This window comes from Ischnura elegans, chromosome 10 (genome assembly GCF_921293095.1).
Source record: "Ischnura elegans chromosome 10, ioIscEleg1.1, whole genome shotgun sequence".
Classification (NCBI taxonomy): Eukaryota; Metazoa; Arthropoda; class Insecta; order Odonata; family Coenagrionidae; genus Ischnura; species Ischnura elegans.
Window position 1 is genome coordinate 20,726,904 of NC_060255.1, and position 18,305 is coordinate 20,745,208.

The 18,305-nt window shown below is 38.4% G+C and overlaps 1 protein-coding gene across 6 annotated transcripts in view; it reads left to right on the plus strand.

The window, feature by feature from the left end:
* Positions 1-18,305, plus strand: part of LOC124167291 (ankyrin repeat and death domain-containing protein 1A-like) — a 461,220-nt gene that overhangs the window by 97,749 nt on the left and 345,166 nt on the right. For all 6 annotated transcript variants that reach the window (XM_046545218.1, XM_046545219.1, XM_046545220.1 and 3 more), the window contains exon 2: positions 2,971-6,166. In XM_046545218.1, the coding sequence (XP_046401174.1) occupies positions 6,034-6,166 (133 nt within the window). In that variant the 5' untranslated portion in view covers positions 2,971-6,033. The remainder of the gene's footprint in view (positions 1-2,970; positions 6,167-18,305) is intronic.

Genomic DNA, 18,305 nt, shown 5'->3' on the forward strand with positions numbered 1-18,305 from the left:
ATACGCTTGACGAATCCTAATTTCTTCAGGGCTATGCCACAAATATTCTTTATATGTGTTCCCCACGTGAGGTTCGAGGTTATCGTAACTCCCAGATACTTCACTTCGTCTGTTGCCTTTATGTTAATACCATCCACTGGATAAACATGGTTAGAGTTGGACGAATTCCGCAAGAAATGTACCGCCATGCATTTGCTCAAATTAAGTTCGAGTCCCCACTCTTAGCTCCACAAATGAACGTTGTTTAAGTCAGATGGTAGAATTTCATAGTCAGAGTGATCACCAATTTCACGATATATGACAGCGTCGTCAGCAAATAAACGTGTTTTACTGCTAATTCGGGAGTAGAGGTCATCGATGTATATAATCAACAAAATGAACGGTGATGGTGGGAAGTCAGAGAAACAATGTATTCCCCCTGTAAGGCGGCGCTCAAGGTGATTGCGCAGTAACAGAAAATAAGAGGCAAGCATTAATACGCCAACTTCACTCATATTATTACTGCTGTTTATTAGCGCCTCGGAATATGTCTAAGTCTATGAACGATATGGTAAATTTATGATCAACTTTTCGATATATTACTTAATATATTATTCAGGGCTATGAATGAATATGATTAAATTCAATTGATACATGAAAGCATGAAAGCTAATTACAATGTTTTTAATAATAAAAAAATAAAAAAATTAACACGAGTCAAATTCAGCAATAATAACATTATAATATCGTAATATTAAGGATAGCACGGTGTCTCGAGTGAAAAACTTAATGGCGTTACTCGTTACGGCGACTCATTATATGTTTATATTTTTCCATAGTACTAGCTCTGCATGGATTAGGCATTAGTAACTGCTGGCAAGTACTTCCTTTGCATGAATGTGGACGTATATTTTGTTACAATGCGTAATCCCTACTTCTAATACATATTTAACTTCTAGTATGCGTAATCTTTACACCCTTTTTCAATTGCTTAAGCAATATAAGCCTAGTGCGCGGCCACTGAGCCTCTAGCGGCTCCCATTCTAATTCGTTTAATAACTGAGTAACGTTTCTGTACGCCCGCAGCGGTTTTTGACGAACCGCGCAGCCTTCCTTTGTATTTTGTTCAGTTCGCGGATTAAGTCTTTATGCACCGGATCCCATACGCTCGCTGCATATTCAAGGTGCGGTCGGACGAGTGTGAAATAGCACCTCTCTTTTATTTCCTCATCCGAAAATCTTCCCACAATACGCTTGACGAAACCTAATCTCTTCAGGGCTGTGCCGCTAATATTTCTTATAGTATGTGTTCCCCACGATAGGTTCGAGGTTATCGTAACTCCCAGGTACTTCACTTCGCTTCGTCTGCTGCCTATATGTTAATACCATCCACAGCATAAACGTTGTTATATTTGGACGAATTCCGCAAGAAATGTACCGTCATGCATTTGCTCAGATTAAGTACGATTCCCCACTCTTAGCTCCACAAATAAACGTTGTTTAAATCCGATGATAGAATTTCATAGTCAGAGTGATCACTAATTTCACGATATATGACAGCGTCGTCAGCAAATAAACGTATTTTACTGTTGATTCGGGAGCAGAGGTCATTAATGTATATAATGAACTAAATGAATGGTGATGGTGGGACGTCAGAGTGACAATGTATTCCCCCTGTAAGGCGGCGCTCAAGGTGGTTGCGCAGTAACAGAAAATGCGAGGCAAAGCATTACAACGCCAACTTCACTCATATTATTACTACTGTTTATTAGCGCCTCGGAATATGCCTAAGCCTATGAACGAAATGGTAAATTTTTGATTGACTTTTCGATATATTACTTAATATCTTCCACAGGGCTATGAATAAAAATGATTATATCAAATTGATACATGAAAGCATGAAATATAATTGCAATGTTTTTAATAATAAAAAATAAAAAATTAGCATAAGTCAAATTCAGTAATAATAGCATTATAATATCGTAATATTAACGATAGCACGGTGTCTCGAGTGAAAATTTAATGGCGTTACTCGCTACGACGACTCATTGTATATTTATATTTTTACATTGTACTAATTTTGCATGGATTTGGTATGGGAATTTGTAACTGCTGGCAAGCATTGCCTTTGCATGAATGTGGACGTATAGTTTGTTATAATGCGTAATCCCTTCTTCTAATATGTATTTAACTTCAAGTATGCGTAATATTTATACCCTTTATCAATTGCTCAAGCAATATAAGTCCTAGTCTATAAGCCTCTAGCAGCTCCCAGCCTAATTCGTTTAATGTATGAGTAACGTTTCTGTACGACCGTAGCAGTTATTCACAAATTGCGCAACTTCCTTTGGTATTCAATTAGGTTCACGTGATGTCTTTCTCCGCCGGACCCTATATACTCTCTGCATACTGTAACGGGGCCTGTAGCGCTATGATTATCGTAGATGAACAACCAAGAGATTGGTTTATATCTTTATCATCACCATTCCATTCATTAGCATCATTTCATCTCATTCATCGCACTTATCATTAGCATCTCATTAATTTAGCATTTTAACTCCCCTAGCCTTTCCATATTTATATATCCTCTTCCACTTCCTTGATAAACCTTACTGTAAGAATACTTGTAATTAACATATTATATTGGACACGGTTACTCGAGTCACACATTGGGAGAGAATTTTAGTAGCTTTCCATGTTTCCTGGAATTAGTCGCTACTAATCTTCCATGCAGTCGTGGTAGGGCGACACACCAAAACCAAAATAAAATAAAATCTCTTTGTACCTCGATGTCTATCACCAAAATGACTACGTTAAACCCGTCGCTAATTGGTGGAAATGAACACTGTCAAATCTTCGCATAATGAATACGCAATGCATACTCATACATTGGTAATATGATGCTCAACTAATACTTTCCGATGCCATGAACATGTTAATTATCCTGTCTTAATCCATTGCTTACATTCCATTCTTTTCTTCTCCTTTCAGATTTCTCAGCCTCAAAGGACACGTGTGACTCCGTTTTCTACAAACAGCCAAGACAGAAGAGAGAACCAGACCCACTGTAGTCAACACATTATCAGACGTCTTGCTGACGAGATTAATGGTTGATGGCAAACGGCACAAAGCAAGGAAGAAGGGAAAACCTTATGTTGAATGATGTTGGATAGTGATGGGGACAGTCAATCATTTCTCTTATAGTTTGAAAAATAAACGTTCTTATATTAAGTGGTAAATTTTAGCGTCTCACTCTTTCACTAAGATTTGGGTAATCACCACCGATATATACGAGGAGTTAGTTTAGAAAGGAAGAGAAAATTTTAAATCTTAGTTCATTAGTCAGTACAGGCGAGGATCACGGGACCATAAACACCGTAATCAATACAACTGTGATGGCATAAAGTCATCATTTAGTGGGATTGGTACAAAGTACAAGTGAAAAGTACGGATATTAAGATAGAAAAAGAGTTAGAGAAACACTTTGGCGGCCAGAAATTTAGCTCTTGGAGCTATTCGAACCAAGGTATGGAGAAAGAAGCTGGTGGATAAGATTAAGAAAGGATACATTTTAGATGCGTGAGAAAAGAATGGGAAAAGTCGGATAAAGCAGGATTTGAGATAAAAGAATGACGCAATAGCATAGCAAAGAAATCAAGCATACAAATGGGAACACTCGAGAGAGGTGTCATGAGAAGGAGGCACAATTTTTAACACCGAAGAAAAAAAGGGATCTTTTTCTTATCTCCACCCTCCCGCTCATTATTTTGTGGGTCGTCGAACGACGGGATGACAACGGAGTCAAGAGATGCGCAAACAGAATGTCAGAAGAACTTAAACATTTGAGACCAGACAGATAAAAGCGAGAGGAGAGGAAGGATTTAACCGACCGTGGAGTTGGAAAGTGGTGAAATGTGAAAGAGAATCCAAAGCTGGAGGGCAAATTTACACCAGATATCCGTACATATATATTTTTTACGTACCCGCTGCTGAAGGAAATGGTAGAAGAAATATATTGAACAAAGGTTCACTGAAATCTTGAGAGAAATATTTTTTCTTTTTGCTCGGAGAAAGGGATCAAGACAAAAACTATTGCAAGATTAGAACGGTGAGTGTGTAAGGGCGTTCGAAAGTGAAGTGTGCATGTATGTAGACAAAAAGGAGACCCTCCTCTTCAGCACACGGAATTTTGCTTCGTCTGAGCTGCCCTGGGGATCAGGTCAGTCCAATAAAACTGAAGGAGGAGACGGAAGACGAACCCAGCCACAAGGACGAGATCAAGACGCTGAAAGAGGGCGGGTATGGCAAGGAGGAGACGCCGCACAACTGAATACACGGGGAGAATAAATCAATAAGCGTAAAGAGAGGGGAAGGGGAAGCGAGAAAATCACCTAGGTCAGTGAGGACAGCTGGCAGCAAGCTGAGTCAGTTCACGGTCTTTTCACGATTGTAACCATTAAAGGATCCATGCCAATATTTTCAAAATAAACTACGGTCAATGATCACTAAAACTTCGTCAATTCTGCAGTCAATTTAAATAGTCTCTTTTCCGAAAGGATAGAATCGATAGCGTCTAGGGGAAATTGCGAGTCGACAAGACTGATAACATGAGAAAAAGCCTATTTTAGGATTCATTTTATTCCAAAACAAAATACTCTAAGTCAATTGATACATATAATATATTTAATATATCAAACAAATACACTCACTGATATATACACACTATCAAAGAGAAATCGAGTTTAGAAATAGCAAAAATAAGGGATAGATATAAATATTGGATGAGTGCTGAGCGAAGAAGGTCGAAATAAAATCAGACGCAACCCTATAACGCCGGGGTTATTCCCCTGAATATTTTCTCTTTCCCCTGGATATCTCTTCGCCGGCGGTATAGCGAGACCCGGGGCCATAGAAAAAGAATCAGATCCAATCCGCGAATAAAATACGAATTCCTCCAGACCACTCGTGGATAGGGTAGAGTTTCAGGTATCTCTCGACCCGCGATCTGGCTGAGGAAACGGACTGGGAGGAACTATAGGGCCCTGCTGCGATTCTCGGCGAAAGTAGAACGGAAGGGATGAAAAAATATAGGAAATATACGTGAGCATAAGTGGACCAAGAAGAACGAGAAGCCTTTGCTTTCTTTCAGAAGCGTTGGAGTGGTGGCATTCGTTGACAAGGAACGGAGAGGCGAAGATATAGCAGTGAAGTTAGAGGGGTCAAGTTTAATATAAGGACTGAAGAAGTAACCCTATAGTCGGGTCGCGTCCAGATATAAGAGTTTTCTATTTTGAATGATGAATGCTCCTTTGTCAAACTCGAAATAGGAGAATGCATGTCCAGAATAACTAGTGATGCACTCGATAAGCTTCTATGTGATAGATGAAAATAAAGTAAATTAAATTTTAGGAAAACTATACGCATACATATATTTAAATACATGAATTATCAATACTCAAATATTATTACTCAATTATATACCAAGATAACCACTTAATTCTGATACTAAATCCTTTGCTTACTTAGCCATAATTGAAAAACTTGGGACGACTCGCTTGCAGCACATAGTGGGAAAGTTTTTTCCGTGCAGGTGGGTGTGTAAATATAAACATATTTAAGAATATTATTTATTAATAATATAATAGAGTACTCGTGCTTATCTCGAAGGTGACCAATTCATAGCTTTTTCATTGAACAATAACTTCTGTGAAAACTACGCCTTTATTTAGCATTCACGAAAGTGTGAGTGACGACCTAAAACTATCTATGTGCTCACGTCCATTACATATAACTACTAAGGCACCCAAAAGATGCGTATAGACTGACTAAATAAATTACGCGTATATATCCTGTGACTGTGTGTGCGAAGTTGGAAAAACAACAAGAACCGAACATTCGTTCTCGTGTTACATGTTTAAGAATAAAAACTCTGAGCTAAAAAGTTGGTGAATGAGTTTCAGATAAAATCAGAAGGGAGAAGAGAGAAGTAAGACGAGTTATAAATAACATAAGGCAAGACAATTTTCATTTGAAGTGTTCAAGACTTACGTCGCCATGGCAGAAGAAGTGAGTCCAGACGCTGGCAGCTCCACGAGTCCACTCAGAGTGCCAAAAGGCCCTCGAAAACTGTCCACAGAATCAACGCTGACCTTCACTGACCCTCTGGAAGGTCGTCGGAGTCCTCGCGGTAAGTTCAGAGGCCAATTTAAAGCTTCAATCCCTGTAAATGTAAATATGAAAAGCCTCGCTAGCTTAACTAGCTAAAGCACTCGAGCCGTCATCGAGGGTCCCGGTCAAGGCGACTAAATTTTTATATCTGTGGATTTTTCGCAAATTGCCGGTGGCACCCGTAAAATTATCACCATGGCTAGTCCCGATATACTTAAAGTAAAAAAATCGATTCAAACATGTTTTTGTTGCTATATGAAGATATTCTCGCTCAACATTTCAAGGTCTCCATTATTCACAGTTTCTCTGGTAAAATAATAAGAATATAATCGCCGAATAGCCAGCGGAAAAATCTTGTCGCAGTCGCCAGGAAATGCAGGGTTAAAGGCGAAAATTTCACAGAGGAAAAATAGTTTTCCTTGACCGGGATTTGAGCCGCGGTTATTGCTTTTAAGTGGTAAGAAACCTGTCTGATTCGAGGGATTCAGGTGCGCATCCCGGTAAAGAAAAATTATTTTTCTTTTATGTCATTTTTTTGTACTTGGTGGCACAGGTTGGTATTCCTTATTCCGGCTGCGTAAGTAAATACAAACTTATTTTTACAAGAAATTAAAATTTGTGGTTGAAAGTTTTTGCAATAACGCGGGCATTATATTTTTTGTGTTTTTGGAAACATGTTTTCAAGCATAAAAACTATGTTTTATCTGTGATGGAACACGCAATGGAAAGGTTAGTAGCCATGCTTCCATGCATTTGAATTTCCATACCTATAACTTCCATGCATTCGAATTTATCTTCGTGATAAATGCTAACGTCTTGTAATTGGCGAAAAAAAAGCTCAGAACAAGTTAGAAGGTGGTCGACTCACTCTCCGTTAACCGTCGGGGGTCGTGGATGCGAGAATTCATAATTAAATTGAGTCAAAATTGGTCTCCAGAAAGATAAATATCTTCATTCTTCAGATACTGGCAATGGCGATAGCCATGTCTTCCATGCATTCGAATTTTGAAAAGTACGTATTTAGTCTGTAGCTTTCCTAAAATATAGCTTAGAGGTACTCATTCATTTACAGTTAAAATATAATTCTTATCACGCTGGAGTAATGAAAACGATAATCCCCTAACTGCTTTATTTTTTAAGCCGATCGAAATAAGCCCACTGAGATAAAGGGACGGACATGCCAAACGTAAATTCAATTTGGACGCCTACTGAACGTAAATTACACGAAAGTATCATAAAAATAATCAGGGAATGTCATTGTATAGACTATTTTAACTTTCTGTCATCCAAAAATATATACTTGCCCTAAAGAATCATCCTTTCAATCAGGGTAACTCGTAGAAATTTAATAGCATTAGATTCTGACTTCGTTACTACCCAGTGTAGGTACATGGCTACGGGTCATTCCGAAGAAACAAGTTATCACCTCCCATTCGGATAACTTCTTAAACAGCCGTGCTGCCTCACAGACCATGGAAAATGACTGCTTATACCGTCACGGGGCCTATAACGGTTCTTTCCACTCCCCCACTGTGTTGACGATTGGTAGGGTTCCTCTTTCGGCCCGTCGCAATCAATTGAACCCCTGGCGTTGCTAAGGAAGCAGTCGTTCTTGGAGAGTATATAAATATATGTAATATAAAAATAAATTCATAGATAAGGAAATAAAAGGATAGGAACATATAATGGAAAAAAGGACGGGAACAACGGTGCTGTGGTAAATGGAATAAGCCAGAAAATCAGAGCGCGGCCTGACTGAGACTCGAACGCAGAACCTCCCGGCTGCCGTACGGGTGCTCTAACAATTGGGCTTCCAGGACCATGATTTCGGCGGGGGTATATTATATAATACAGTATAGGCTATGTCGAATGGCTGTTTAAGAAGTTAACATATTTTTTAAGAAAAATGTTTTTTTTGCAGAAATATGATTGATTATGTGACATAATTGTGCGGTAATCAGTCTTTTACATATTAAATTAGCGAAACAATAGGTTCATCACTGAATATGAACTCAAAATTTACACCCGCACTGAAAGTTTAAACGTATCACCAAAATATTCCCAAGGATTACTAGAGACGACAAAAGGACAGCGTGCCTATACTTCTTCACGGTCGCAAGCAGAAAGTTTTACTAGCGCAAATGGTTTAAAAGGGGCACAATTTTTGAGATATTTATCAAGTTGGCCGAAAGTAAAATTTATTGGCTTAGTTTGAAAATGTATCACCATTCTGTCGTCTAGATTTCAGAGGTCTCGGGCAGTAATAGTATCAAACAATGGCTGCAGACAATCTGGGCGCTTTTGGATGCTAGCGATTAATCTCTACCAGCCTGATTGACAGAGCTGAAATCAAAATCAAGATGGTTTCCATGGAATGTACCGAGGATCTATTGACTCAAGGGTTAGGCCGCGTGGACAGTGCGGTCGACCAGGATAACCGTGGACGGCCGGCCCTGAGCAAGCAGGACGATTTAATCCCCTTGAGGTATGGACTACCGATGCATGCTCAAGCGTCCAAATCGCTGAGGACAGAGAGCTGGGACGGCCAACTTGGTAATTTGACCAAACACAACACTGCAGTTCGCGACCTGAGGCTTTGATCTTCCTTCGTCACGACACGAACCGGGCTATGGTGCGTGGACAAATCAGGGAGGTCGATATCAGTCATGATCATCTTTAAGAGTTTTTCAGAATAAAGACAATTATTATTTTGCAAATAGAAAGTCTTCAATTGCCTCTTCAGAGTATATTTGAAGTGAAATCACGATATAATATTAAACTTGAATTTATTCATAAATCTAACGATTGATTGAAAATTGATTTAGCATATCCGACTTGGATTGACGTAAACAAGAGAACTTATTTAGAATATTTTATTGAAAACTAAAGAGTAAGCCACCTCATAAGAAATATTAACGTGTACGGTCTAAACAAAAGGTTTAAAAAACAATTAAAAGGTTTAAACAAAAGATGTAATGGAATCCTCAAAATATGTATTGCTTTATTGAAAAAAACACTCAATTTTGGAAACGACTTCAAGATATGATTCATATTATACAGGAAAATATCTATTAATAAATGATGAAACCATTTTAAGGAATTATCCTGTATTTTGCAAAACAGTTCAGGAAATTATGTTTAATATATCGATAAATGATTTACTTAAGTTTCAAGGATTTCATTCAGCCCAAGTTACCATCAAAGGAAAAGAATTCATCTAATGAGCACGAATCTTTTCTAAAGGAGCCGTGCGCCTTCCACTTTCAAAGGTTTTCTCGGTAAATCATGTTCTTTGTCTTTCACCGCGTTTTTTGTTGTATGAAGGTAAGAGACGAAAAAGGCGAATCAAATACAAAAAATATCATCATACGCACCATATTGTAATATTCCAAATTTTAAGCCTCTATTTTCCCAACTTTTCACCGTCAATAACAGAAATTGCATACTTTTGTTATAAACGACTGTGATCTAACATACATTTATACGTACAGCCACTTAAAGTAATCTGCCAAAAATGCTTTCCAAGCGTATATTTAAACTCTCTCGCGTAGAGGATACTCATAACTCAATACTGAAAAATAAGAATACCAACCCTAGTAGTCCATTCATTAATTTAGAGAATGGTTCATAAATATTCGTTTTTGGGGAGACCCAATCATCCTCCTTAAATATCTAGGAGTCTTATTTTCCAAACCCCTGGGAGTTATGCTGAGGGATCTTCATGGATGAAATATGAACGAAGGATCAAGTCGAAGAGGGCTCCTCGAGAAACTTTTTCCCCGCTTTGAACTTTCGGGTGAACTCAACCGAAAAAAAACGGTCCATCAATTTCAGCCGAGGACCGCAGCAGCGAAAGTGAGTTGTTTACGGCCTCGCCTCTTTTAATGTCTCCGAACACCTTTGCACCTCAAACTCTCCCATTCACTACCCGAAAACCAAACGACTAAGGCTTTCCACCATTCTCCATTGAGCAAAATACAGGGAAACATCTCATTTACCGTCCCTAACAGCCCTTGAAAATATGCCCGTTAAGTCGGTGGTGACCACTGACGTCATGATAAAATTAGCGGAGCCGGAACGTAATTACCTTAACTTTTGTATGGGTGTTTGTGTTTTTTATCACAAGTTATTATTTACATTTTATTTTGAAAAAAACATTTTTGGTAGGTATGTATATATTTGAATTTTTTAGGCACCAATATTGATAAAAGTTTTATTTGAGTATTATGTCTTTTGTTAACCAGTGGCGGAACGGCGCGGGCGTTCCGGCATCATGACACCACTAGTGGTGACACAAAGAAAACATAATTTTACGCTCAATATTTGTTGATGCAGGTCTCAACTCCTGCAGCTGGACAATAATTATAACGCCGCGAAGTCGTTTCGCCTTGAGATGGTTTATTACAATTTAAGAACAAATTTGGTTGCTAATACAATGAACAAGTGAGTCGGTTCCGCTCCCTTTCACGACTCGCTTCACGACTGCTCGTCTCGTCGTCCGCACACACTCCCTCCGCGAACCGCCGGCAGCGCCCCGCCTCGTCTCCCCGGCGAACCACGACGGCGGGAGTATGAAAGGCCAACAATATTACCATGTATATATTATAGTGTAGGAATTAAAGCCGCTATTCTTCATTGAGAAAAATAAATTATAACCTCTCATTTAAGGACGCCTACGGTCCTCGAAAATGTGTCCATAAGTAAGAGGTGTCCTTAAGTTGTAGGAACACCCAAAGAAACCCCGATTTTTACGCTAAATACTACCCCGCAAGTAATAAAGTTGAAGGAGCTAAAGCCGGTCGGATGAAATCCTTCTATTTAAAAAAATCAATTGTTCAGAGATCGGTCAGAAAACCCATAAAGGTGGTGTCCGTAAAAGAGTAAAACTGTGCCTAACTTAACTAAATTAAAGTTTTATCTACTTTCTTCCCTCCCAAACTGAATAGAACATAAATCAATGGGAGAATATATTTTCATAGAATTAAAGCCTAAATAAACAAAATGGGTGATACCATCTCAAAACGGCCACTTTCAACGCAGCTCGTCCTTATGTTTTTTGTCTTTTAACTCTACCACAAACTACTCCATCAGCCATTTCCAGCTAAGATAACTTTCCCGGTGATATCTCCGAGCTTCTGCCGACAACCCCAGAGTCGCGGCATCAAACGTTTGCTTTCTCTATTTTCTGTCTACATCTTCTTCACTTAATCGTACTTTTGTGGAATTAGATAAATTAAGTACTTCAACACCTCATCAAAATTAGAGTTTTTATTATATTGAATGGTTTATTTATTTAATCAGAATTATCTCTTTTACTCTATTAAAATATTTCATCACGGAATTCATGAAAAGGGTGTTTATATATTTTATTATTTGTCAAAAATAAGGCGATAAAAGTATGATTCACACTTATATAAGTTCTAAATACTTATAATTGAGTTTACCATTACAAAGTAGAATTCATTACCATTATTTCGCGAAATATATAAATATATTTATTTATTCAACCCTTTATAACTCATAGCTGCTTCTGGGAGAACTAAAATTTCAAGATATTTCAATTTATAAAACATGAAAATTTTTCATTCGATCATCATTAATGTGGCAGCTAAATGTTTCGTCATTGAACATGAGGCTACAAAATAATAGGTACATGGTTTAGATATTTCCTTAATTTAGCTGAAAATTTATACATTTTTGATGTTGCATAGAAGCAAAATTGCGTTAAAGTGAGTTAAAACACTAAATCTTTGCTGATATGAAGGATGAGAGCAACGAGCTTAATGTTTAAAGTTGCCTTGAAAAATTGAAATTATTGTTACAACGAAAATTAAGCCAAAACAAAGCCATCGGCCATAAAAACGATGAAGTACGAACTGGTATGCCCGGGCATGCACTGGCTAATAGTTTTCCAAAACCTACACCCACCTGATAAAAATACCTTATAAAATCTAAATAATGACATATTCTCTAAATATTTAGGTCACTGGTCCACAAAGGCATTTCTCACGGCAATATCAAAGTAGAATAGACCAGATTATATTCTTCATGAAACTATTATTTCCTCCATCAAAATCCCTTCAAATCTCTTTTTCTGGCCACTGAAAAACCAAGGCTGAAAATCTCCCCTGCATCAACGTATGGTATGCAAGCTAAATAAGCTCACGAGCGCTGAGAGCTCTTGGCTGATTCGATAGAGTGCCCATCCATGGATATATCTAGCGGTCTGTAGGCCAAAACCCTCCGATACCTCCTGCTCTTAGAGCACCGAGGAAGATATTCCGAATGCATTGGTCTCTAGAAACGTTCCCCCAGGAAATCTTGCCCGAGATACATTGATTCCGACCACTCCAAAGCGTGGGTCGTATTTCTTTTTTTTCTTTCTCGAGCGCAGTTTGCGAGCAGCAACGTGACTGTTGTCGACCTGGTTTGTTTGTTTACTCACCCGGATCGGACCTAGGGCGGAGGGAAATAGAGGGGGCCGAGGATGGAACCCTGGAGGACTCCCAGTCGGAAAAATAGGACGGAGGAATTTTACGATTATGGCTCAGGCCATTGGGATCCATTAATCCTTTAGCGCGAGGCACGGGAAAGGGAGCTCAGACCGAGCATCGTCGGCAGAAGGTACAGGTACTGGAAAAACGCCATTAAGGAAGCAGAAACTGTATCAAGTAAAGCATCCTTTATTGCCATCAATAAGATCACATTTATAAAATATAGCTCACTCAAATCCTAAATCGCTATTGGTTGTAAAGGAAATCGCGAGACGAATGAGAAAGATATGTTTTATCAAAGTATTCTACCGATTATGGTAGGTTTCCATGTAGTAATCATCTCATTTTAACCCTATGTTGCTTCTAAATAACATCAAATATATACACATTTTCAGCTGCTAGGGAATTAAACTACGTGTTATTTTGAACTGTAAAATTTAATGGTGAAATATATAGCGGAAACAGAAAAAAATGATTGAGTAGAAACTTTTCACATTTTTAAAATGATATATCTTGAAATTTAATTTCCCCATCTTGGTTATAAATGTTTAGAAAGTATTGTGGCAGCATCCCCTCCCATCATGAACTTCCCTCTTCAATTCAAAATAAGGCCTACTACCTTTCATTCTGACTAAAAATCCCTCTCTTCTTTTCTCTCCCTCGTTTACCCAACATTCTGCCCTTTAACACTATTTTCAACATCCCCTCCCCGCTAAGTACTCGCTCCATCCGTACCTTCTGTCTCCTCTGCATTATAATTAGAAACTGCCTCTCCCAACCCACCATTTCCAGCACTTCTTCGTTCCTCTTCCTTCCTTTCCGCTTTACCTTCTCTATTTTATCGCCACACCCACATCTCGAACGCCTCAAGTTCTCTCTCGTGTTCCTTCCTAAGTGTCCACGTTTCTGCACCGTAAAGCGCTGCACTCCAGATCAGAATCTTCACTGACCTTTTCTTCAAATTCTTAGATTCGATCCTCTTATGAGCTCCTTCCTGTTCATGAACGCCTTAGCTAACGTAATTCTCTTCCTGATGACCCACTCCTGTATCAGTTTTTTTTTCTCATAGCCTCCAAAATAACCAGAGTACACATTGGTCAAATCAAAGAGAATCAACATCACAAAGCACAATACCAGACAATGCAATAATCAAGACGCTAAAATTCACACAAACACTAAAAGTTCTCCATAAATGTGTTAATAATGAGAGGATCTGGGTGGAACCCCTAGACTGTATGAGACTTCAAATAGTTCAAGTTTAAGAGATTGAAAAGCAGAAAGCGCAATACCTGACGAGGCAATAATATATATCATTGCTAAAAAAAATGAAGCCTGAAGAAGCTAAAACTAACCGTAGCACTAAAATTTCTCCATAAATCAGGAAGGAATTTCCTGATTCGGGTAGAGCCAGAGAACAAATAGTTCGAAGCAAAGAATTCACTTAACAGCAGAAAACGCAATAGCTTACGAGACAATGATACATACGTCATTGCATATAAAAATTGATGCCTCAAGAAGCTAAAACTCACACAAACACAAAAGGTTCTCCATAAATTTGCAAAGAATGAGCGGATTTGGTCGGAGCCACGAGATTTTTTAAGACTTTTACGATCTCTAGCCATGTCCGCCTAAAAAAACCCAATTCCTGGCGTGCTCTGGGATCAAATTTAGCACACAGTACAGCGTTTGAATTCTGTTCTTTCTCTTTTATTTTCACGGGCGCGCTCAGGATTGGCACCACTCTCGTAAGGCAAAAAAAAATTTGACGCTTTCTTTTGTTTTACCGCCCGAGTCCGTGCTTCACGCCGCTGCGTGTGTTTGTTACGGAATGGAGAGACAGCGGAGGAATACGCATATATAAAATGCGCCTCGTGAACGTGTACGTTTTTTTTATCCCCATTTTTATGCCTTCCAGCGAGTTTACGTACCGAGCGCTGCCCTACCCTTCCCCCATCCGATTAGTAGAGGAGGGGTTATACGTTCAAACACCTTCAATAAATAATCCACTGGACAAGTGATTGAATCGGTCACACGCGGCGAAACAAACAGATTCGGACGTAGAGGTAGAGTTACTGCGGTCTCTATCGCGGATTAATCACTCCCACAGATAGCAGGGGAAAAAACCGACACACAGCAATTTACTTTGAAATAGACTCAATTTAACGATACGATCACGTTTTTTTTGCCTGAGTTACTCGTTCATACATTAGGACATCTAATAAAACTGTACATACAAGCATATATAATTGGAGGAGAACATCATCAAACGTGAAAAATGATTTGACCTCAAGGTTGGTTTGGTAGAAGAAGGTAGAGCTCAACTAATACCAGGCCACAGGTGTTTATTTAGGGTCGGGGGTAGGCCATTCTCCCATAAACGTACATTTTCTGCAGGCAAAATAAAAAAAAAATAGTTTTTTACACAAGAACCAAAATTGTGTTATTACAGTTTGTCATTCATACAAGCTAATGACGTAAATGGTAATTGCCAGAGATCGTTATTAATATTTTCACAGTTTTTTTAATTTTTACCCTTGTGTTGTCTACGGACATAATATTTATGTCCACGGACACTGCAGAAGAGTAATTGTGTTTAATCACGGGAAAAAGTTTGTTTTCTTTGGCATTGTTCATTCTATAACTATTCATAGTGTAAAATCATGTCCGTTACCATCTGTCATGACATCCACATGCATTACGTCCACGGACATGACGAATCATAGTCTGTGGACATTAAATTTGGGGAATATAATTTTTTTCTGCAGAGCATTCCACCAAAAGAGAGACCTGCTTACAGCGGGAAACTTAAATACGGAAGTAAAGAAACAATTTATAAGAACCTACATCTGGAGTATGCTCCCTTACGGAAGTGAGGCATGGACAATGACCGCAGCGGAGAAAGCAAGGATAGAGGCCTCCGAAATGTGGTGCTACAGAAGAATGATGAAAATCAGAAGGATCGACCGAGTTAGTAACGAGGAAGTCCTAAGAAGTGTAGGAGAGAAGAGAAGCCTCATGAAAACCTTAATAAGAAGACGGAACAACCTTTTAGGCCACATCTTGAGACATGATGGCCTGATGAAGACAATCGTCGAAGGACAAGTGCAAGGCAAGAATGGAAAAGGAAGACCTCGAACAAAATATATGGAACAAGTAAAGAGAGATGTGAAAGAGAAGAAATACGTAGGTGTGAAAAGATTAGCTGATAAGAGAACTGAGTGGAGAGCTGCGTCAAACCAATCCTAGGATTGTTGACCAGTGATGATGATGATGATGAATTTTTTTCTTTACTAATTTAGCACTCAATAATTGATACAATAATATTTTAACATAGCATTTACAACAACGATGACGGCAGCGGAGAAATCACAGTTGAGAAATGTACGTTACCGTAAATATTAAACTAATTTGCACGCTCTTTCATCCACCATTCACGTCGTCTCCGATTATATTGTCCATATTCTTCATTGCTGTCATTCTTATTCTCCGAAAGAGAATGAAGCCGTATGCACGCCATGTTACATGTGCTTAACTCAGATAACAATCTTATATCAGTGAGATATTGTCAGTAAAAGTATAAACCGAGATAACAGCCCCAAACCGAGTTAATTCATACGGTGAAACGTGATTATTGCAATATCTCGGTTTTCGGAAGATATTATCCGAGTCAATCAAATTATCCACGATGGTGAAACCTGCCCTAAGAGTACCTTAGAGCAATTTTCGCGGATAAATCAGCGGCAGTTGGTGAAAGTCGATAAAATTAGGGAGAGGAGTACGCGATATTTTGGACATTTCTTTCTCGTAAATATTGAACTAGGTCTTTTATTAAAAATAACGACACACAGAACAATACCACGTCAAACGATCCATTTAATCACAATCACATATTTATTGCTGTCACACTCCAAAGGATTGCATTTTAAAAACATAAATATCATAAAAACTAACCAGTGAAAATATTCGGGAGATAAATTTAAGAGATTGATGACATGATATTCTATATAATGAATTTATAACGTATTTTTGGCTACACTGACTATCTAAGAATATTTTAATCGGCTCAAAGCAGCAGGCAGCGAAGATCAATAAAATTTGGGAGAAGAGGAAGAATTATTTTGGGCATCTTTTCTCGTAAATATCAACCCAGGTCTAAGATAAAAAGCCGACAGACAGGATAATACTATAACGAGTGATCAGATCACTATCACTCACGAGTGATCAGATCACTCAGTGATCTGTTGTATCATAATCATGTATTTTGACTGTATCCCTTTGAGGGTTGCATTGTAAAAGCATAAATATCGTGAAGCCACATCCAGTGAACTTTGTTGGGAGAGAAAATTAAAGATATTAATGAAATAATACTCCAGAACTTTGCGTGCTACGGGCGTAGTATTACGCTACGTGAAATCCTTTGATTTTTGCTACGGGCGTTGTATTGCGTCATCCGTCTTTTGAAAAATTGTAGCTTGCCATATTTTCACAAAGTGGTGCAAACCTCTGAATAAACAAATGAAAATGAAACAAACGCAAAATTCATTGTTTAAAATGATACTAAACACCTGTTCCTCTAATGAAAGGTTGGTTGTATAGGAATATAACATAAGTACTAACAATGGTCAGCTCTGGAGTACAAATCTACATTGCTAAGGTCAGCACTAAGGTAAGTGCTACATGATGAGTTTATAATGTAGCGTTTACTACACTGAGTATCTAAGAAAAATTTCGTGTGATTGTGATCTCAAGGCAGAAACAGGTAGCGAAGATCAATATAATTAGGGTGAAGATTATGGATTATTTTGGGCATTTTTTTCTCATTAATTTCAACCCAAATCTAAGACAATTGCAGACATACAGGAAATTACTACAAAAAGTGAGCAATGGATCGGTATGTTTTAATTTTATTTCTCAGTATCAATCGTCATAGTATTAGCCTGTTTGTCGTTTTTTTTAAAATCTCATACGTGGTCCGATATCATCATGTATTTTTGACCGTAACCCTCAGCGGATTTCATAATAAAAGCTCAAATATTATAAAACCGTACCAGTGCCAATAGTTGGGAGAGGATATTAAAAATATTAATGAAATGTTCTGTATCTGACAATAACTTAGCGTTTACTACGCTGACTATCTAAAAACAATTTAGTCAGCTCAAAGCAGCAGCAGGCAGCAAAGATCAATACAATTAGGGAGAAAAGGGAGCATTATTTTGGTCATTTTTCTCTCATAAATGGCGATCGCGGTCTAAGAAGAAGAAAGAAGCCGTACAAACATCTTCAAAACTCCTCCTTTCATCCCTCCTCAGTCACTCTCTTAAATCCCCGTCCATTCTTCTGCAAATCTCTTCTTATTCCCTTCCATTCTCTTTGTCCTTTATCCATAATCCGGTCGGCTCGTCCCCTTTCCCACTATTCACCGCCTGATAAGATGTCCCCCTAAATGTGTACACCAAGCAGCCTGTTCTCATATTCCGTCAACATTAGAAGGACCATGTAATGTCTGGTTCTTTCCCGGCGAACAATATCAGAGAAGATTTCTTGGGTCTCGCACCAGTTATGGTCCTCCATATTTAATTTCAATGCACAGCGGGCTAGAATCGAAAAAAGCTGGCCATAACATCAAAAACGATTTTTTTTGAGCTAGGATGTTCAAACTTAACT